General features: G+C 47.9%; 2 protein-coding genes across 10 annotated transcripts in view; one reads left to right on the top strand and one right to left on the bottom strand.

Moving 5' to 3' along the window:
- ARPC2 (actin related protein 2/3 complex subunit 2) overlaps nucleotides 1-22,962 on the top strand; it is an 870,481-nt gene that overhangs the window by 566,502 nt on the left and 281,017 nt on the right. The window lies entirely within an intron of this gene.
- Nucleotides 1-22,962, bottom strand: part of TNS1 (tensin 1) — a 206,767-nt gene that overhangs the window by 164,015 nt on the left and 19,790 nt on the right. For all 9 annotated transcript variants that reach the window (XM_050751241.1, XM_050751242.1, XM_050751244.1 and 6 more), the window contains exon 3: nucleotides 16,967-17,004. In XM_050751241.1, coding sequence (XP_050607198.1) covers nucleotides 16,967-17,004 — 38 coding nt within the window. The remainder of the gene's footprint in view (nucleotides 1-16,966; nucleotides 17,005-22,962) is intronic.

The raw sequence follows: 22,962 nt of genomic DNA, 5'->3' as shown, positions 1-22,962 counted from the left end.
GCAACAAGAGTGAAACTCCATCTCAAAAAGAAAAAAAAAAAAAATCAGGAACTATGGGTCCTACCAACATAAGGAGCTCCCATTGGCCATAGCTAGATCAATTGGATCCAAGAAAAAAAAAATGATCATCTGAGTTTATGATCCATAAAGTAAATGTCAAGGTGTCCATACTGACTATAAATAATTGAATAAATAAGTGAATTGGGGATAAGTCACCATTCTTTACAGCAGAATTTCAATTAATAAATGTAGAAGGAATGATGGAAAGAGAAAATCAAACACACCCAAATTGAGGGGCATTCTTCAAAGCAACTAACCAGCACTCTCCAAAAGTGCCAAACTCATCAGCAACAAAGAAGGACAGAGGAACTGTCCCAGATAGGAGGAGACTCAGGACACATGATGACCACATGCAATGTGGGGTCCTGGATTGGATCCTAGATCAGAAAAAGGGCAGTGGTGGGAACACTGGCCAAATTCTACCACAATCCTCAGATTAACGTCAGATCAATGTGAATGTCCTGGTTTTGATAACCATGCATGGTTATGTAAGATGTCAGCATTAGGGGGAGTTGGGTGAAGGATATAAGGAAACTCTCTGTACTACTTTTGCAAATTTTCTGTAAGTTTAATCATCTCAAAATACAAAGTAACAAAACAAAAACTTGGGTCCTAAGGAAGACACAGATTAGGGTCAGATGAGAGTTGGAGGAGAGTTTAAGAATTAAGTCCTTGGAAGGGGAGAGGAGTTCAACCTGAGAGGGTCCCAAGACACCCCCAGGAATCAGACAAGGGATGCTCAGACTAAGAGGGCAGAGGAGGAAGAATGCAGACCACCAGGGAGCATGGCAAACAGAGCTGGCCCAGGGATAAGTGGCACAGGTGCTCCGGCATGGGGTCATCACCTGGAGAGAGCCAGACTGCATCCAAGGACAATAACCATACCGCTGCCACAACACCACAGCCATCACAGGTCACTGGCTACCACGCACCAGGAGTGGAAAAGCACTCTCCATACATCTAATCCTCACCACAAGACTGCAGGCAGGACTCATGACCCCAGCTTATGGACCAGGAAGCTGAGAACCTGTGCACTTCAGAAAATGGCCCAAGGCTACTCAGCGATAAGCAGGGGAGGCAGGAAGCAAATCAGCTCTGATGTATATTTCCAAATAGCTAGACAAGAATAATTCCAGTGTTTCTAGCACAAAGAAGAGATAAATATTTAAGGTGATGGATATCCCAATTACACTGATTTGATCTTTACAAATTATATGACTGTATTAACCTATCATGTGAGCCATGAAAATATGTGCATCTACTAAAAAAAAAAAAAAAAAAAAACGGCCAGGCTCAGTGGCTCACACCTTTAATCCTAGCACTTTGGAAGGCCTAGGTGGGAAGATTGCCTGAGCTCAGGAGTTTGAGACCAGCCTGGGCAACATGGTGAAACCCCATCTCTACTAAAAATACAAAAAAAAAAAAAATTAGTCAGGTATGGTGGTGTGCACCTGGAGTCTCAGCTACTCAGGCAGCTGAGGCACAAGAATCACTTGAACCCGGGAGGAGGAGGTTGCAGTGAGCAGAAATCGCGCCACTACACTCCAGCCTGGGTGACAGAGCGACACTCTGTCTCAAAATAAAAATAAAATAAAATTTCTTAAAAATCAGCTCTGACTCCCCAGGCCCCAAATCTTAAAACAAGAGACTTTGACTGTTTCCTGTCCAACCTTCCTCCTCACAATGTAAAACAGCTACTGAGAGCTCACCACCTCACAAGACGGCCGGTCCAGTGGAGAACATTCAAATTGTCTTCCCTGGAGGTTCGGCAGGCCTCAGTAAAGCAAAACACGACGAGCCAGTCCACGCTCACTTCCTCCACCCAACCCAACTGCAACCTCTGTCCTCAGACTTTATTCACAAAGGGGTGTTGATCATAATTGCTAGTAGCATTTATCTATTGCTCTGAGCACTTCGTAGGCATTAATGCATTTAATTCTTACAACCATCTTATAAAGCAAAAACTGTTTATGACTATTACAGATCAAGAACTCAAGTCACAAAGAGGCTGTGCAACTTGCCCAGTGTCAGAGATAGTGAGTGTTGAAGAAGAAAAGTCAGACTTGGAGTTCAGCTCAGATTCTCTCCCCAAGCCTCTCCCTAAGCCTGGGCTCAAGTCCCCGGTCCTGGTTCCAGCACCTTACTGGTTGTGTGAGCACATTGCTCAACCATCTGAGCCATTTCCTCCTCTGTGCCCTAGCGATTATATTAATACCTATCTTGTAGCGTTGCTGTGACGATAAGATTAAATAGATCCTGTATGTGCAAAGATATAGGAGTTTTGGATGCTGTGCACTGATGTGGAATTCAAGCCAGTGTGAGTTCTGTATGCAGAAGAGGGCTCCAGGGCTTTGCTGCTGCTCCTCCAACCACATATGACCCCCGAGTCACCTTCCTCCCCTGCTTCCTCGAACAGGACATAGTCTGAACCCAGACACCCCTGGACACCCTCGCTTGGGTGCGCCGGGCCAGTGCCAGAGGAAACAGGCCGGGAGTTAATCTGTGACTCGCTCTGTGTTCCTCTGTGCCCCAAGACACATACACCCCTCTCCTCCTAATGGCCCCCCGCTAACATCCCACCCACCTGCCCGCTGCAAGGGGCATTGGCCAAGTCCCTCATCAGCCAGGAGCCAGAACCCTGAGAGAGAGGGAGCGGGGTGTCAAAGGTCCTTGGCAGGGAGGAGCAGAGAGAAACAACTATGGCAGAGGGGGGCATGCATGGCCAGCAGGTGGCTGCAGGCAGAGGAATCCATTGGAACAGGGTAAGGCAGCACGAACCACAGTCATTCCGTGGAGCTGCCCTGGCCTGCTGGCTGGTGGATTTCTGGGGCAGTTAGCTGTTTGTTATTTCTGGGGCACTTAGCTCTTTATTATGCTAGGATCTCAGAAGAATAGAACAAGAGTTATCTATTGAGCAAAAGCCTATCACATGCCAGGATTTTACCTACATTCTCTCTAATCCTCCCCCCAACCTTGCAAGGTCAGCATGATATCAGCAAGATATCAATGTCACCATTTTTATACAGCTGAGGAAACCTGATTTCAGAGTGGGAGTGACTTGCCTGATACAACATGGTTCATGTAAATAGCAGAGTCAAGAGCCTCCTAAGCTGGAGGCCACAGGGACTCCAACTGCATGCACCAGGCCACATCTCCTGCTGTCCAGGCTCAGAAAGCGGATAGTTCTAGGTCAGTGGCTTGGGAGGCTCAGAGAACTACGACTGAGTCTGAGCCTCTAGGCAGAGCCCAGCAGCAGAGAATGCTGGGTTCTCATAAGGCATCCTGGGCCTCCCTCCATACCAGCAGGTTCTCTCAGCCAAGGTGGAGCCCCAGGAGGCAAGGAGCTGCCACTCCCCACTGCCAGGCTCACCACACCCCGGGAGGGGGTGATCCACCAGCAAAGGCCTCACTCTCCCTGCCTAGCCAGCTCAACGGGCACCACAGACCCCCCCCGAGCTAAAAGCCAGAAGCAGCCAGGTTGGCTGGTGTGGACCAGGGGTCTCCTCCCACCCCACTGACAGAGCTCCTAACCTGAACTGGACCTTCTGCCCTCCCCTGGCGCCTCATCACGAACCCTGCCCTCCTAGATCCCTCACCTGCTCAGTGGGACTCCACTGGTCTTTGTTCCCTCTAGCACACTTCATTCAGCATCCTGTTCCACCGGGACCCCAGGACTTTCCTCTCCTCTCTCCCTCTCCATTCTCCATCTCCCATTTGCCCTTCTCTCTGCTCTGGGCTCCTACCCTCCCCCTCTGTAACTCCTCTGGTCTCTCAGATGCAGCAAACCCCTGTGTGATGTTTACACAGCCCCAGAGTCAGAAACGCTGAAAAATATGAGACCTTTGGGGAGCCACATTCCAGGAAAATGAGAAGCCAGTCACAGCTCAGTGTCTCCTCACCCCCAGCCTTGCCCCTCCCTGCTATGGGGAGCAGGCTGCGTGTGTGTGCATGTGTGTGTGTGTGTGTGCGGGCGCATGTGTAAGGAGAGAGACAGAAAGAGAGAGAGAGACTCAAAGATGTCAGGGGAAGTTAAAACTTCTTGCAAAGTTGTTATAAAGCAAGAGGAAGTAGCTTCTCCCCCGAAAACCTGCCTCATCCTTGAACCCATCCCCAGTGAAGCTGAAGCCAAAAGAACAGAGACCAGGGGAAGCAGCAACTTCCCCAAGGCCTGCATCCAGTCAAGTTGAAGAGGCATTTCCAGGGGCAAACACGGGCTCCTCAAGTGCTGCCAGGGACTCCAGCATCAGATGTTGAAAAATAATGCAGATCGCTAGGTCTAACCCCAGATGCACTGAGCCAAACTTGAGAGGGCAGGAGTATGCTGAACAGGCTCACCAAGCGATGCTGAGGCTCACTGAACACCTCGAGGGAACACTGACCCATCGCTCTCCCCTAAGCAATGATAAAGTCAGAAAATCATGAAGTCACAGCTGTGGGGAGTAGAGGCTGAGTGTAGAACAAGAGAGGTCCCTTGCTGTACTGAAATCTATCAGACATTAGAGCCAGACTCTCAGACCTGAGCAGGAAGCCCACATCACTGCCCGCTGGTTGCATAACTGGTGTAAGACTTTCCCTTCAATGGCCCATTTGACAGTGTGAACAATCACATCTGCTTCATGTGTGGTGTTTCAAGGATTAAATGAGAAGAGTGTCAAGTAGTCACCATGCAGGGGATACTTAATAAACAGTGGCTATAGGCCACGCACAGTGGCTCACACCTGTAATCCCAGCACTTTGGGAGGCCAAAGCAGGCAGATCATGAGGTCAAGAGATCGAGACCATCCTGGCTAACACGGTGAAACCCCGTCTCTACTAAAAATACAAAAAAATTAGCTGGGCGTGGTGGCAGGCGCTGCCTGTAGTCCCAGCTACTTGGGAGGCTGAGGCAGGAGAATGGTGTGAACCCGGGAGGCGGAGCTTGCAGTGAGCCAAGATCGTGCCACTGCAGTCCACCCCGGGGGACAGAGTGAGACTACATCTCAAAGTAAATAAATAAAAATAAAGATAAAAAATAAACAGTGGCTATAAGCAAAAGCAAGGAAAAGGTAAATTCTTTGAAAAGATCAACAAAACTGGCAAACCTTTAGCTAGACTGATTAAGATTCAAAGAAAGAAGACTCAAATTACTCAAATTAGAAATGAAAGAGGGGACATTGCTACCAACCTTACAGAAATAAAAAGAATTATGAAGAAATACCATGAAGAAATCAGATAACTAAGATAAAATAGACAAATTCCCAGAAAGGCACAAACTACCAAAACTGACGCAAGAAGAAATTAGAAGTCTGAATAGATCTATAATAAATTAAGATATTGAACTGGCAATCAAAAAACTACACACAAAGAAAAGCCCAGGTCCAGATGGCTTCACAGGTTTAAATGTTCTCCACAAACTTTTAAAGAAGAATCAATACCAATTCTTTACAAATTCTTCCAAAACATAGAAGAGAAACAAACACTTCTGAAATCATTCTATGAGGCCAAAACCAAACAAAGATATCACAGGAAAAAGAAAACTACCATCCAATATCTCTTTTGAATATAGATGCAAAAATTCTCAACAAAATGCTAGCAAAGTGATTCCAGAAACATTTAAGAAGGAGAAATACACCATGATCAAATGGGACTTATCCCAGGAATGAAAGGTGGTTTCAACAACTGAAAATCAATTAATGTAATATACTGTATCAATAGACTAAAAAAAAAAAGCCACATGATCATCACTAAAAGAATTTGACAAAATCCAACACCGTTTCATGATTTTAAAAGCATTCAACAAACTAGGAACAGAAGGAAACTTCCTCAACCTGATGAAGGGCATCTATGAAAAACCCACAGCTAATATCATGCTTGGTCATGAAATATTGGATAGTTTCCTCCTAAGTTCGGGAACTAGACAACGATTTTTGCTCTTGCCACTTCTAGTAACATTGTACTGAAATTTCTAGTCAGGACAATTAGGCAAAAAATGAAATAAAAAGCATCCCGGGCCGGGCGTGGTGGCTCAAGCCTGTAATCCCAGCACTTTGGGAGGCCGAGATGGGCGGATCACGAGGTCAGGAGATCGAGACCATCCTGGCTAACACGGCGAAACCCCATCTCTACTAAAAAATACAAAAAACTAGCCGGGCGAGGTGGCGGGCCTCTGTGTTCCCAGCTACTCGGGAGGCTGAGGCAGGAGAATGGCGTAAACCCGGAAGGCGGAGCTTGCAGTGAGCTGAGATCCGGCCACTGCACTCCAGCCCGGGCCACAGAGCCAGACTCCTTCTCAAAAAAAAAAGCATCCCGGTTGGAAAGGAAGAACTAAAACTATATTCACAGAGGACATCATTTTGTATGTAGAAAATCCTAAGGAATCCTTTAAAAACTATTAGAACTAATAAATAGTGATGATTGTAAGATAAATCATCACTACACAAAATCAATTATATTTTTATATACTGACAATGAATGATCTAAAAATGAAACACAAAATCATCGAAAATTATATTTTTATATACTGACGAACGGGCGGATCACGAGGTCAGGAATGATGGCTAAAAATGAAATTAAAAACAACTCCATTTACTCGGGAGGCTGAAACAGTGAGCATCTGCAAAGACAGACAAAACTCCGCCTCAAAAAAAAAAAAAAAAAAAAAAAAAAAAAAAAAAGAAAAACTTCACAAAAGAAGTAAAAAAGTATACTCTGAAAATTACAAAATATTGTTGAAATAAAGAAGATATAAATAAATATAAACACATCTCAAGCTCATGAATCAGAAAACACAAAATTGTTTTTTGGTGTTTCTTGTTTTTTGTTTTGATTAAAGTCTCACTCTGTCACCCAGGCTGGAGTGCAGTGGAGCAATCTCAGCTCACTGCAACCTCCACCTCCCGGGTTCAAGAGATCCTCGCACCTCAGCCTCCCGAGTAGCTGGCATTACAGCTGTGCACCACCATGCCTGACTAATTTTTGTATTTTTACTAGAGATGGGGTTTCATCATGTTGGTCAGGTTGGTCTCGAACTCCTGATCTACCTCAAGTGATCCACCCACCTCGGCCTCCCAAAGTGCTGGGATTACAGGCATGAGCCCCCACTCCCAGCCTCAAAATTGTTAAGATGGCAATATTCCCCCAATTGGCCTACAGATTCAGTGCAAACCCTATCAGAATTCCAACTGGCTTCTTTGTAGAAATTGACAGGCTGATCCTAAAATTTATTTAAGGGACATAGAATAGCCAAGATAACCTTGAAAAAGAATAAAGTCAGAGAATTCACACTTCCCAGTTTTGAAACTTAATACAAATGATGCCAAGACCATTCAGTGGGGAAAGAATGATCTTTTCACCAAATAGTGCTGGAACAAATGGATAACCACATGCAAAACAGCATTTACCTTACTTCACACCATATATAAAAATTGACTCAAAATGGATAAAAGACCTAAATGCAAGAGCCAACTGTAAACTCTTAGAAGAAAACAGGGGTAAATCTTTGTGACCTTGGATTTGGCAATAAATTCTTAGATATGAAAGCAAAAGCATAAGCCACTAAAGAAAAAATAAAATAGACTTCATCTAAATTCAAAACTGGCTTTTAAGACAACCAGAGAATGGAAAAAAAAAATCAGATCATATATTTGATAAGGAATTTGTATCCTGAACATATAAAGAACTTTTACAACTCAATAATAAAAGACAAATAACCCAATTTTTTAAATGAACAAAGAATGTCAATAAACATTTCTCCAAAAAAGATACACAAATAAAAAACACATGAAAAGATACTCAACATCATTAGTCGTCAGGGAAATCAAATCAAAACCATGATGAGATATCACTTGACATCCACTAGAATGGCTACAATCAAAAAGTCAGATAATAACAAGTGTTGACAAGGATGTGGAAAAATTGGAACCTTCACATATTGCTGGCAAGAATGTAAAATGGCACAGCTATGTTGTGGGTTGAATTATGTCCCTCACAAAAGATGTGCTGAAGTCCTAACCCCCAGCACCTTTTTGGAAGTAGGGTCTTTACAGATGTAATCAAGGTCTAAAATGGGGTCATGAGGATGGGCCTTAACCAACTATGACAGTTCCTGATAAAAAAAAAAAAATTTGGACACAGAGACACACAGACACAGAGGGAAGATGATGTGAGGATACAGGGAGGCCACCATGTGAAGACAGAGGATGGGTGATGCATCTACAAGCCAAGGGACACCAAAGATCGCTAGAGACCCCCAGAAGCTGGGAAGAGGCAAGGAAGGGCCCCTGCAGGTTTCAGAGGGAGCACAGCCCTGCCAACACCTTGATTTTTGACTTCCAGCCTCCAGAACTGTGAGACAATACATTTCTGTTGTTTTAAGTCACCTAGTTTGTGATACTTTTTTAGGACAGCCCTAGAAAACCAATATAAGCTATTGTGTAAAACAGCTGAGCAGCACCTCAAAACAATAAACATAGAGTTACCCTATGACTCCACAATTCCACTCCCAACTACACACACCCAAGAGAAATGAAAACAGATGTCCACACAAAAACCTGTACATGAATCCTCATGGCAATATTAGTCATAATAACCAAAAAATGAAACAACCCAAATGTCCACCAAACGATGAATGGGAAAACAAAATGGGCTACACTCATACAATGGAATATTACTCAACCATAAAAAGGGAGCTACAGCATAGACATACCTTGAAAATATTATGCAAAGAAAAAGAAGCCAGTCCTGAAGTCCACAGCTATGAAATCATCAGTCAGCAAATATATAGAGACAGAAAGATTAGTGGCTACTGATTGTTGGGGTGGGGTGGGGGAGAGAGAGAGGGATTAGGGGTTCAAGCTAAAGGGTACAGGGTTTCTTTCCGAGCTGCTGAAAATCTTCTAAGATTGACTGCAGTGATGGTCACATAACTCTGTGATGCTACAAAAAAAAATCATTGAATTGTATACTTTAAATGTGCATATTGTATGGTATGTGAATTAGTTATACCTCAATAAAGTTGTTTAAAAAAAAAAAAAAAACGGGAAATTAAGCCCTCAACCCCAGGAAGCACTATTAAATACATGGTATTGGGCTAGAGCTGGCCAAGAAGACAAAGACAGGGCTTGGTCTCCAGAAGCCATAGACCAATGGTTCTCAAATGTGACTGCAAAGGAAGTGCACATGGGAAATGTTATTAAAATAAACTTTATGATGATATAATTTACATACAATAAAATGCATCCCTTTTAGGAATAGAGTTCAACGGGTTTTGACAGGTGCACGCATAATTACCACAATCAAGATAGAGAACATTTCCATCCCCCAAGGAAGTTCCTTCACACACCTTTGCAGCCGATCTCCCTACCACTCCCAACTCCAGGGAACTACTAACCTGCTCTGTCACTAGCGATTTGTCTTTTCCAAAATGCATTAAAAGGAAATCACCCAATATGTGCCCTTTTTGTGTCTGGCTTCTTTCAGCACGATGTTTTAGAGGTTCATCCACACCGTTGCGCATAGATCATTCCTTTCTATTGCAGTGTAGTATCCCACTGTACTATGACATCACAATTTCTTTATCCATTCACCTGTCATTGAATATTAAGGTTCGTTCCAGTTAGGGGCTATTGGAAATAAAGCTGCTATGAATATTTGTGAACAAGTCTTTTTACAGACATGTGTTTACTTCTCTCATATAAATATCTTGGAGTGGAATTTCTGGGTCATACAGCAAGTATATGTTGAATTTTATAAGAAATGGACAAACTGTTTCTAGAGTGGTTGTACCATTTTACATTCCCACCACTGGTTACCACTTTTGAAAATCCCAGTGCCCAGGTCAGGTCGTAGCCAAAACAAATTAAATCAAAATCTCCAGGGAGTAGAATACAGACATTGGTTTTCTTAAAGCACCCAAGTGATTCTAATGTGCAGACAAGACTTCAAACCACTGCTAGAGATATCAGGGGCCATACAGCAGGCGAAGAAGCAAAAGATATACTATATTTGCCTATAGAATTTCCTCACTCTTCCTTGATAATGGAGAGAGAGAAAAGAAGGAAAAACAAAAGCAATCTCTATCTAGTCTTCACACCACTGCCCACAGAAAACTTTGTTGATCTCTCAGATTCTCTCCACCTTACAGGAGGTAGAAGGCCAGAAGAATACAAAACAATAAACACATGTTAGCAACTTTTTAACAAGTGAGTTTTGAGCTTAACATTTTAGTAGTGTTACCATTCCCAGCACTCACAAGAGCTCTACAAGATAAATACTGCTAGAATCACCGTGTTACAGATGAGGAAGCTGGGGCCCAGAGAGGTTCAGTAACTTGCCCAAGATCACACAGTTAGTTATTGACGCAGCTGGGATTTAAACTTAAGCCTGTCTCCAAAGTCAAAGAGCTTAAACACTCCACTAAGCTCAGAGCCATCGATGGGTCCTGGGGCCATGAACCTCCTCCCACCCAGGTATTTACGCTAGCAGGAGAACACAAGCCTCCAGCCTAACTGTAAAAGAAGGCTGCAGGTGTGTTTACAAGACTAGCAGGAAAGGTAATGTGCAATGAGACTGAGAGGTGGGGGTTAATTATGGGATTTCCTTTCCTTTCAAGCTTAAAGGATGAGCTTTAAGCTCTTTTGGTACAGGGGAGGAGACCAAGTTGTTGCTGCAGCCTCCTCCCTCCGCCTCAGTTGGTACTTGGGACAGGAAAGTTACAGGGCCTGGAAAGAGGTAACAGAGAGCTAAGGAAGGAAACCAGTGGGTAAGAAAGAGCCACCCAAGAGGCTGAGGCCTGGGCCATCTGCCTGCCCAGCAGCTGCCTGGTCTTTTCACTGAACTCTTGTCTTGACCTGCAGTGGACAAAGAGTATTTGGCTGGAAGACGCTGCTGTTGTCAACTGAAACTGCTATTTCAAAACAAGGAGTGAGGATCAGCAGGGAGGAAAGCATTTTCCAAAATGTATCCAGGGGCTAGGGGAAACTGGGTGCTTGCCACCCAGGAACTTTCTGTACTGTCCTTTGCAACTTTTCTGTAAACCTAAGACTATTCTAAAATTAAAAGTCTACTTAAAATAATAAATATATAAATAAAACTTATTTGAAAGTTATGGAGTCATACAGCAGGGGACAGAAGAGAAAAGCAAAATGGAAGAAAAGCTGCTATATACACACAGCACATGTGCTAACATAAAAGTGGAAGGTAGGCAGGGTGTGGTGGCTCATGCCTATAATCTCAGCACTTTGGGAGGCCAAGGCAGCCAGATCACTTGAGCCCAAGAGTTCAAGACCAGCCTGAGCAACATGGTGAGCCCCATCTCTACAAAAAGTAAAAAAAAAAAAAAAAATTAGCCAGGTATGGTGGCGCACACTGCAGTCCCAGCTCAGACTCGGGAGGCTGAGCTGGGAGGACTGAGGATGGCTTGAGCCCATGAAATCGAGGCTGCGGTGAATCATGACCACACCACTGCACTCTGCCCTGGGCAACACAGTGAGATCCAGTCTCTGAAAAAAAAAAAAAAAAAAATTGGAAGACAAGTCCTGGGCCATTCATTTTAAATCCTCAACAGGAGAGAAACAACTGGGAACAGATAAGGATCCCAATGAGGGGTAAGGGTGAGAACTAAGGGAGACTGGGAATTCACTTCCTTCAGGAGATGTAGTGGGAGGTCTGGAGAATGGGGTTTCCATGAACTACAGTAAGATTCCTGGCTCTGACCCAGATCCCTCTCTTCAGTGTCTGATGCTTTCACTCTTGTTCTCTCTCCTCACCTGCTCCCTGCCCATTTAACTCAGAGCAGACCAGAATCACATCCAAGGCCCCTATGCCAAGGTGCCATTAGCCAAGGTGGGCACCGTCATGGGGCCTGGATGTTGGATCTGTACAATGGGGCCACTGTGAGCCCTGCCCACCTCACAGAACTACAAAGATGAGGGAAAACATGTTGTAGATTACAAAGTTCTGTGTAGAGAGAGGTGACTAAGGGTTCATAGCAGGTCTGCTCCTAACAGTCCCAAACTGGAAAGAACCCAAATGGCAATCAACAGTGGAATGGATAAATACATTGTGGTTTCTTCACATAATGGAATACAACATAGCAATTAAAAACAATGAGCTCCTGCAACCCACAAGAACACGATGAGCCTCCCAGACATAATGCTGAGCGAAATACGCTAGACACAAAAGCAAACATACTGTGTGATTCCATTTCAATGAACATTCAAGAACAAGCAAAACTGATCTCTGATGATACAGATAAAGATAGCAATTACCTTTGGGGCATATTGACTTGAAGGAACATAGGGGTTGCTTTTTGGGTGCTGGGAATGTTCTAGATCATGATCTGGTTCTCATGTATGTACAAATCTATCAGAATGTACATTTGAGTTTTGTATAATTGAGAGTGTGACTCAAACCCCAATTAGAAAAAGGAATATGATTAGAATTATTATTTGGAGCACCCTCTGTGTCAGAAGGTAGGAAGGCTTTTGGGAGGGGTATTTAAAGTGATTTTGCTGCTACTTCTCTCCCGCTTTCCTCCATCCCCTCAGCCTCTCCCCAGAAAGGAAGGACTTGTTTCTCAAAATTCCTTTATTCCATCCTTCTATCCCTTTATTGGCACTCCTACTATGGACTAGGTACTATTCGGGAAGCTGGGGTGTAACCTAGCTCTCAGCCTTCCGATGCGCAATCAACACATAGATAACATTGACTGTGAGCCGGCACTGAGGCTCTACCTCTACCAGCAGGAGCATTTTCTCTCAAGCACGTCCAAGTGGCAGAGAGCTGGGCACAGAATATCTGTGATTCTTTCCAAGCTTCAACTATCGTTCCAAGAAAGGAGAAAGGTGCCTACTATATGCCAATGTGCATTTAATCCTCTGCAACCCAGCTCACATATCTGGAAAGCAGCGGGGGTAGAGTTCAAACCCAAGTAGGTCTGATTCCCGTACCCTGCCTTTCCCAACACTCCCATGGCCTCCTAGCTGCCAGGTCTGCATTGCCCTGTCTCTGGGCATCTGTAGTGTCACCCTCCAAGATGGCCCCCACTGATTCTTGCCTCATGGTATTCAAGCCCTTATGTAGATTCTTTCCTCACTGAATAAGGCTGACCTATGTAACCAATAGGATATTGCAGAAATAACAGTGTGTCTTCCAAGGATAGTGTATAAAAGACATTGTGGATTCTGCCTTGCTCTCTCTTGAATCATTCATTCACTCTTGGGAAACCAGCCACCATGTTGTAAGGACACTCAAGCAGCCTTATGGAGAGGTTCGTGTGGCGAGAAACTGAGGCTACCTGGCAACAGCCAATCCCAACTTGAGAGCCATATGACAGAACCACCTTGGAAAATGATCCTGTAGCCCGTCAGGCCTTGAGAAGACTGCAGCCCCAGCCAACATCTCAACTGCAACCCCATGAGAGACCCCTAGTCAGAACCAGTCAGCTAAGCCACTCCCAACATCCTGACCCCCCAAAACATTTATTATCATGAGATAATAAGTGTTTGATGCTATTTTAAGCTACTAAATCTGGGGGCCATTTATTATACCATATCACTCCATATACATAACACAGCCCCTGTCAGAACCATCGCTTCGTGCTGCAGGAACAGTCTGAGGGTGGTGTGTGAAGGCATTAGGAAGCAGCCACTTAGCGGAGGAGTGGCTAGAGCAGGCTGAATAGGGAAGGATCAACATCAGCAAGAAACCCCAAGTGCATGGTGGTACTGTGAAAGGAGACCAAGCAAAGCTGAAACCCTGGAGCCATCTCTCCTAGAAATTTCTCACACACCTCATCTATCTCAGTAAGTGAAACCATGTGCACCCAATTACTCTAGCCAAAACCTGGGAGTCATCTTTAAGCCCACTCCCACTCTCACACCCAACATCCAATGGCTCAGTGAGGCTCCAGCTCTCCCTCAGAAGGCATCCCAGACCCAGCCCCTCCTCACTGCCTTTCTGGCGAGCACCATGGACTAAGCCACCAGGCTGTCTCGAGTAGGCAACAGCAGCGGCCTCTTGGCCCATGTCCCTACTCCCATCCGGGTGCCTGCTCAAGGCCAGAGTGGCCTTCTCAGAGTAGAAATCCAATCGCATCCCTCAGGCCCAAACTCCCCAGCACTCACTCCCCAGCCCTCTTTCAAGTGTAACAAGCTCCTCTCACCTCAGGGCCTTTGCACCTGCTCTTTCTCCTCCCCTACATCATCATCTGGGTCCCACCTCACACAACTCTCCCTCCAAGGAGTCTTCCTGGGCTACCTTAGCAGAATTCTTCTCTAACCCGTTGCTCCAGCTCATTCACTTCAAAACTTGCTTGCCTATTTAGTGCCTGTCTCCCCTATTGCAAGACACATGAGGGCCAAGACCTTCTCTATCTGTTCACTTGGAACAGTGTCTGGCTCATGGAAGGAGATTACTAAACATTTATTAATGCATCCTGCCTAAAAGCAGGGGATGGACAAGATGACCTCCAAGTTGACAAGGCTATAAAATCCACAGTATAGAGCTCTGCTGTGGCTCTGTGGCTCCCGCTGCCCTCCCCAGCAGGAGAAAAAGGCAGGGCAGCAGTAAGAGCTGTGGTTTCAGGGAGAGACCCACCAGCTGGGTGGAGCGCTCACCACCAGTGGGTCCCATTCCCTATAGAGGAAACTCCTATACAAAGCCCATCTGTCTCTCTGGTTACTGCCCTGCCAGTATACCCTCTCCTCCACTTAGGTGGCCTCCTTGAGCAGGGCAGAGCAGGACTGCTGCAGCCTGGTGCATTCTGAGCCCCCAGCACACGTGAGACTCCTGAAGTAGGCTATGCCCCCAAAAAGTCATCTTTGGTATTTACCTGCTCCCATGCACAAGGCTACTGCATGACAAGGGGCCATCTGTCACATCTTTCTGGGCCTCTCTGGGCTACCCATCTCCCCTAATCAGATCCTCACTGCCCGTAAGTTTATCCCATTATCCTCCCTAAATGTATCCTGCTGCTGTCAAGAGATGGAAAGAAAAAGGAGGAGTGGCAGGCAAGGATGGAGAAATGCATGCCAGTAGGCAGTGAGGGACAAGGAGAAGGAAGCACAAAGGCCCAGGGACAGAGAGCAGGTGAAGAATTACACTGGGACACCTTGAGGATGTCACTCAACCTGGGGTGCCTCAGTTTCCTCATCTGTAAAACAACAGGATCTTTTGGCCAATGTTTTATGCTCTAAAGGAATTAAAAGAACAAAGTCTGATAATGCGTGTGAAATGCTGTCTAAGATCCAAAGCACTGTACAAATGTCCATTGCTATTAAGAGAAAAGGTTGCAGGAAGGGCAGGAAGAAGGGGTAGATTGGGGAGGAGCAAGAAAACTGGAAAGTTCTGGTGTTTAAGGCAAAAAAAAAAAAAAAAAAAAAAAAAACTCTGCTCTGGATAAACAGAACAAGGAGGGAGGTGGAAGGAGAAGCAGAAACGTACCCTCTCTCCAGGGGAGAATAGGCTGAGGGAGGCCGCAGGAAAGCAGAAGACAAGGGAAGGGGCAGAAAACTCACTGCATGGAGGTACCTGCTGCAAGCCAGGCCCTCCGCACCTCTGCAAGGGGAGCATTCCAAGCTGGAGTCTACAGATGGAGACGCCCTCCAGCAAGGTGTGTGCTTGGCTTAAGTAAAGTTTCTTTGGAGGAAGATTCCTCCCAGACCTGCTTGATCCATCAGCACCCCTTCCCCAAGGGGACACTTGTCCCTCCAAGTTCCCAGCAGCTGAGCATCAGTCACGACATTTTTGAGCACCCACCCTATGCCAGGCACTGGGCTGGGCACTTCACATACATTATCTCATTGAATTCTCATAACAACTTTATGAGGTAGGCTTCTTATTCCCATATCCCTGAGGATGAAACAGAGGCTCACAGAGGTACATACCTTGCCCAAGGCCACCCAGCTAATAAGAAGCAAAACATGAAATGCACCAGATACAGGTCCTCAACTGCTCAATGAATGCTCCTTTTGGAAGCATCTTCTTCTACTCCCTGAACTCCTTGAAAGATCAAATACGAAGAGCAAACGCAGGGAGTGAAAGGGCAAGGAGGGTTACAAGCAACGATGGGAGAAGGTGCAGACATTTGCTGCAAGGGAAAGGCAAGGAATGCCGTTTCCACCCCCCGACAGAGGTGAGCCATTGGACAGAACCATTTCCTTCCCAAACTCATAACCCATCTTGGTGCGGATCCCCCACCGCCTGTTATTCCAAGAAGCTGATATATGACTCCTGGGTCCAAACCTCAGTGGATACATCAGGGGCTGAGCCAGCCTGGCCAACCAGGGCCCAGCAATCCCTCCAGTCTTCTTGCCTCAGTTTCCCTCTCCCACCAAGACCAGCCAGGAAATACTCACGGGGAAACTGAGGACCAAAAGGAGACCTGGCCAATAAAGAGGAAGGGACAGTCTCTCAGGGGGTTCCAGACCAACCAATCCTGACCCCCGACCTCATTCTCCACTTAGGCCACCCACCCGCTTCTCCTGCCCTGGGGGTCCTGTGGCTGTAGACACTGAGGTTTTCTAGTTGGCCAAATTGGGCCAACTGGGGCTTTGCACGGCCCGGGGTAACCGAAATGGATCCCCTCCCCCTTCCCCTCTCCCCCTTAAGAACTAGCAGAAACACCTTGAAAGGCCGCTCCCTCGGAGCTCAGCCCCCACCAGACACCCCCAGTAACCGCCCAGATTGCGCGCCGCGCCCCCAACTCACATCCCCCGACTCCCCAGCCTGCCCCTGCCCCCGCCCCCGGGCCTTCGCCTTCACCTTGACCTGCGCCCGTTCCCAGGCCCAGGCGCTTTGCATAAACAAAGAGAGGAGGAGGGACGCCCCGGGCACCGCCCCCGCCCCGCCGGCGCCCCCGCTCCAGTCTGGGACCCCGAGCCAGGCCTGTCCCAAGTCCTCCCGGGCCCGCCAGCCCGCGGCCGCTTACCTTGGCCTGGCATTTCCGATGACAGGAGAAGCTGCAGACTGCAAGAGGGCGAGACACAGAAAGAAAGTTTTAGCCGCGAGGTATGAAATGGAAACTCCGCGAAATCTCCTCCCACCCCAGCCCGCAATCCGCGCTCGGGAGGGAAGGAGGGAAGGAGGGACGGAGGGAAGGAGAGAGGGAGAGAGGGAGGGGACGGAGGGGAGCGGCTGCCGGGCCTGCGGGGCGGGAGCGCCCGGGACTGCGGACCCGCGGCCGGGGAGGCAGGGGGCTCCCAGCGCCAGAGCCTCCCCGGGTGCGGGAAGGTGGGGGGAGCAAGGGGGAGTCCCCCACTGGACCCCTGCCAGGGGCAGAGGTAGCCCGGACCCGGGCCCCACGCCAGCCCCACCAAGGAATAAGGGGGGCCTTCTCGCCTTACACACACACCAGGCAAGCAGACGACATCGCAAACCACAATCACACTTACTCTGACCCAGAGGCAGACACACAGACCCAATTCAGAATCCAGGGGAGGGTCCACGAGTATACACATTACACCCACACACACACACTCACCCAGAACCACTCCCACCCATCCATACATCCGTGCACACACACACAGCGTCACACACAGATTCATCCAAGAAAACCCCTGACCCAGGGCACCAACACACACGATTTTGTGGGACACCCTTAGATGCAGCCTGACACAGATTTGTGAATACAGACATGTGAACAGATGCTCACATAAACTTCATGTGCATGATTTGAAACACACACACATACACACACACACACACACACACACACACACACACACACACAGGACTTGCTCTTCTTCCTATTACCAGAAGTTGGAATCAAATTTCCTATAAGGTTCCCAAAGCCTGGAATGTCCCCAGCCCTGCTGCCCCACCCCCCAGGGCTCTGGGACTCCACCAAGGGATCTGGTGACCTCCCTGCAGATCTCATGGGTGGGTGAGGGGTCTCCTGGGTTCTGCACTGCTTTGGGTCTTGTTGGCTGCCCAGGACCTGCTAAGGCTGGGGGGTTAGGAACTCTGGTTAGAGAAATGGGGAGGGCAAGGTAGGGGAGTGCCCTGACTCCAAATCCTCACAGCCACAGCCCAGGACCACAGCCTTCCACCTCCTTCTCCTAGATCTACTGCACCCCACCCCGTTCCAGCTTTGAACCAGCCTGATTCTCAGCAGAGGGCAGAAAGGGAGGTTGAGGCACAGACGAGGACCAAGAGCAGCCCAAAGAGGCTCCGGGGTTCCCCACACTAAGGCTTCTTCTGGTTTGTCTGAGGCAGAAGGGGCTGGGAATGGGGAAGAGGGAGAAGCTGGGAGGCACACTGGGTGGTGCCTGGAAAGGGACCTTGGCCACTGTCCCTAACATGGGATCTTCTCTCAGAACCTAGTCCTGGCCCAGCCCAGGCCTGTGACTCACCGGTGCTGAGCAAAGCTTTCCTGACCCCACCAGCCACCCAACCCAGCTCAGGGACATCTCCACCCTGGCCACAGCAGGATATACTCCCCGCTCAGCCACACAAGCGTTACCATCCCTCTGTCCTTTCTGCTTCTCCCTCTCCCTCAGCACCCCCACCAGCCCGGGTAGCAACTCCCTCCCTTCGCAAAGGTGTTCCCTTTTGGATAGCAGCAGCCTCTCCTGCCCCACCCCATCCAAATAGAGGAAACTTCCCCTTTGTGGGTCTGACAATGTATGCTCCTTTCTAGGGGACCTGCCTCTCTCTCTCTCCTACAGAGAGAGAGAGAGAGAGAGAGAGAGAGGGAGAAAGAGAAGGAGAAGGAGAAGGAGAGAAGGAGGGAGGAAGGAAGGAAGGAAGGGAAGAAAGGGAGGGAGGGAAGGAAGGAGGAGCCTGGTACACAGGCGAGGCTTAATAAATGTTTGCTGAGTTGGACCTGTCTGAAGATCTCCCCTGAGGTTTACACGCACCCCCATTTAGTCATGTCTCCCCCACTCTCAGATCGTTCCTGAGCTGTAGACCGCCACCTCAACGTCTCATGTCCAACCAAAAAGGAGTTTCTAAGTATCCACCCAGTCTAGACATGAGGGACACAATAGGGGCCGGACTCTACCTCCCTCCAGCATGCTCCATACTCTGACAGTTCCCAGAGTGCCTCAGGGCCTTGGCACTTGCTGTGTCAGCTGCCTGGAACACTCCCCCTCACCCCAGCACCCCATCGTTCCCTGGACCGAATCCCTCTTATCCTTTGGGAATCCACCCAAAGTCATCTCCTCAAAGAGGCCTCCCCTGACCACTCAAATTAGAGTAGCTTTCCAATTATTCTTTTTCAGCACCCTGGTTATTTTCTAAAGTTGCCCTGGGTAACTTCTCTCTAGTCTATCTCCACACACTACACTCGGGAGGGCAGGAAGCATGCCTTTCTCCTTCGTACTGTAGCCCCAGCAGCTAGAACAGTGTCTGCTTCAGGCCCACGAGACCATACAGCATCTTTGTGCAAACTAGAAGGAGGCCCACCCTCTGGGCAGACCAGCCCTGGGGACACACAGCTGGGTTCATGCACAGTGTCTTTGTGGAAATGGTGAGAAGGTGCCCTTTCTCCAGGCAGATCGGCCCTGTGCCAAGATGCATGGCTTGGTAGGCAAAGGGTGGGCTGACTCCTGTGCTGTCTCGGGTAGGCACCCTTGGCAGCACATGGCCTGCATGACTGTACAGGGCAGCCCTGCCTGTCACACAGTGGGCACACACTCAGCAAATGCCCTCAAGTGAGGAGGCAAACGGAGAAATCATCAGGTAATTGCAATACGCTATGCTGAGTGCTTCCTGCACACTGGAATGCAGAAAGCTTGTCCTTGGCAGCTCTACAGAGGAGAACGAGGGAAGACCACCCCCACTCCAGCTCCCAGCCCAGAAGACAAAAGCTTAGCAAACTGAAAGCAAGTGGCAGATGCCAAGCAGGGCAGGCTTGGCCAAGCCCCCATGAATGGATATTGACACCTGCAGAAGCATCCGCCTCCAACCCCAAGGAGGCCCGCTTGCTGAGTTTCCTCCAGGGAAGTCCCCTATGCATGCCTGTCCACCTATCTCACATCTCCTCCCAACGGACAGTATGTCCTCCTCTCTAACTTGCGTCCCTCTTGCTGTAATCTCAAGTTTGGGCCTGCCAATCTGCTGGCCTCTCACTTTCAGATCGATGAAATATTCAGATGGGTTACAGAAAGGGAAACTGTGGCAACCAGCCTCGCAGGTAGCTGCCAATATTTCTTGCGTCTGCTACTCATACCCTTCTGGAGTCCCCTCCACACTAAATAGGGCTGATTTATATAATCAGTCAGATATTATAGAAATGACAGTGTGTGACTTCTGACGCTAAACCATAAAAGACACTTTGACTTCAGCCTTGGTCTGTTGGATCATTTGCTCTGGGCCAGTGACCATGTCATGAGAACACTCAAGCAACCCTATGGAGAGGGCTGTGTGGTGAGGGGCTGAGGCCTCCTGCCAATAGCCAGCCCCAGCTTGACAACATTAAGTGAGCCATGTGGTAACTGGATCCTCCTGCCCCAGTCAGGCCTTCAGATGAATACGGCCCCAGTGACATCTTGACTGCACCTTTTATAAGACACTCCGAGCCAGAACCACCCACCCAGCCAATCACTCATGAATTTCTGAGCTGTGGAAACCATGTGGAATAATAATTTTGATTTTTTTTCTTTTTTCTTCTTTTTTTTTTTTTTTAGACATGGTCTTGCACTGCTCTGTCACCCAGGCTAGAGTGCAGTGGCACAATCTCAGTTCACTGCAAGCTCCATCTACCAGACTTAAGCGATCCTCCCACTTCAGCCTCCTAAGCAGCTAGGACTACAGGCATGTGCCACCATGCCCTGCTAATTCTTGCATTTTTTGTAGAGAGGGGGTTTTGCCATTTGTCCAGGCTGATCTCGAACTCCTGAGCTCAAGCAATCCTCCTGCCTAGGCTTCCAAAAGTGCTAGGATTACAGGAGTGAACTATGGTACCCAGCCTGTATTTATTTTAAACCACTAAGTTTATGGGTAATTTTTTATGCAGTACTAGATCACTGATATCAGAACACAAGACCCATCAGAATGCAAGAGCCAAAGGTAGCAGATGCTGGGAACCAAGGCCAGAGGCCATCTTCTGGGTCCTACCTTGCCCCTTGGTGCCTGCAAACCCTCGCTTTAACTCCTTCCTCACTTCCCTTACCCTACCAAGTAATTAGTCATTGTGTTCCAGAAAGTAACTCTTAAGAGGCTAACGTATTCTGTAACAGCCCAACTAAGACACCCCCCACCACCATTGCCACCTACCCCTTCCTCCCTTCAACAGAGAAAGGGGAAAAACCCAGTTTCCAACCCTGGGAACATCAGATACTGCTGGGGAGACAGCCAGTTTATGAGTGACAGGGACCAGTCTGTGAGTGACAGGGATGCTCACTCCACAGGTACCATTTCTCATCAGAAGGATGGGGACACGCAGGGAGGAACAAGAGCAGGAAAACCCCAGCCTTCTCCTCTCCTGAATCCTCCACAGAGACACATGTCAGGATGGGCCCCCACCTGAGCAGATCATGACCTCCCAGCTCCTACAGAAGGCCCCAAAATTACAAACTCACCCATGCACCCTCCTGAACCAGTGACCTTGTCCAACCAGAGCTCCATGGAGCCCCAGGAGCCCCATCTCTGCCACAATATCAGCACTGCCCCTGCACAGCAGGGCCCAGTGGTGGCCTGAGAGGGAGCAGAAAACCCCTTAGTGGAAAGGGACCCTTAGATTACTCTGCTGGGGTGAAGAACTGCACCCCCAGCCCTTGGCCCCAGCTCCCGCCCCAGCTGGGCTGCCGGTACTCTGTCCTGGGGTTGCTTCCTGCCTCTCGGGAACACAGGAAGCCAACATTGTTGGGATCTAAATGGCCTTTTCCTCCTGGACTTGGGTCGGAAAATGAGCACATAGCCTCAGTGTGCACCTGACCCCGGCGATAACCACTCGCATGCCTGGTCCAGCTTCAGCTCCTTCCCTGGCCGGCACAGAGCCACAGGCCTGGCCACCTGCCTGCTCACCGGTCACTCAGCCTGCCCTGCTGGTTCATCTCCACGGCCTGGGCTGGAGGTGTGTGGTAGCTAATTTAATGAGTCAACTTGTATAGGCCATGGTACTTAGATATTTGGCGAAACATTGTTCTGGATGTTTCTGAGAAAGTTGGTTGGTTTTTATTTTTTAGATGAGATTCACATTTAAATCAGCAAACTTTCAATAAAGCACATGACCCTCTATAATTTGGGTGAGCCTCATCCAGTCAGTTGAAGGCCTTAATAAATAAGACCAACCTCCTCAAGCAAGAAGGAACTCTGCCAGCACACGGCTCTGGACTCGAACTACAACAGGCAGGGGTACCCCGCCTGCCAACCTACCCTGCAGATTTTAAACCTGCCACAGCTCCACAATCACGTGAGACAATTCCTTAAATAAATCTCTATCTTTTTTTCTACACACATCCTGTTGGTTCTGTTTCTGCAGAGAACCCTGACTGATACAAGGTGTCTCAAGGGATGGTCAGGGGACATGGTGTGCCTCTGAAGTAAGAACAGGAAGAAACCTTCCAGATCAAGCTTATCCAGCCCGCAGCCTGCAGGCCACATGTGGCTCAGGATGGCTTTGAATGTGGCCCAACACAAATTCGTAAACTTTCTTAAAATATTATGAGATTTTTTTTTTTTTTTGCAAGGCAGGGGGGCATATAAGATGGTTTCTTATATGCACCCAACTCTTTCTTTCTTCTTTTTAGTCTTTCTTTCTGAGACAGGGTCTCGATCTGTTACCCAGGCTGGAGTGCAGTGGTGTGCTCACAGCTCACTGTAGCCTCGACCTTCCCAGGCTCAAGTGGTCCTCCCACCTCAGCCTCTGGAGTAGCTGGGACTACAGGTGTGTACCACCACACCCAGCTATTTTATTTTTTTATTTTGTTTAAAGATAGGGTCCTGCTATGTTGCCCAGGCTGGTATCGAACTCCTGGCTCA

Source organism: Macaca thibetana, chromosome 12 (genome assembly GCF_024542745.1).
Source record: "Macaca thibetana thibetana isolate TM-01 chromosome 12, ASM2454274v1, whole genome shotgun sequence".
Classification (NCBI taxonomy): Eukaryota; Metazoa; Chordata; class Mammalia; order Primates; family Cercopithecidae; genus Macaca; species Macaca thibetana.
Note: the sequence above shows the minus strand (reverse complement) of the source record. Positions and strands in the feature narration are given on the sequence as shown.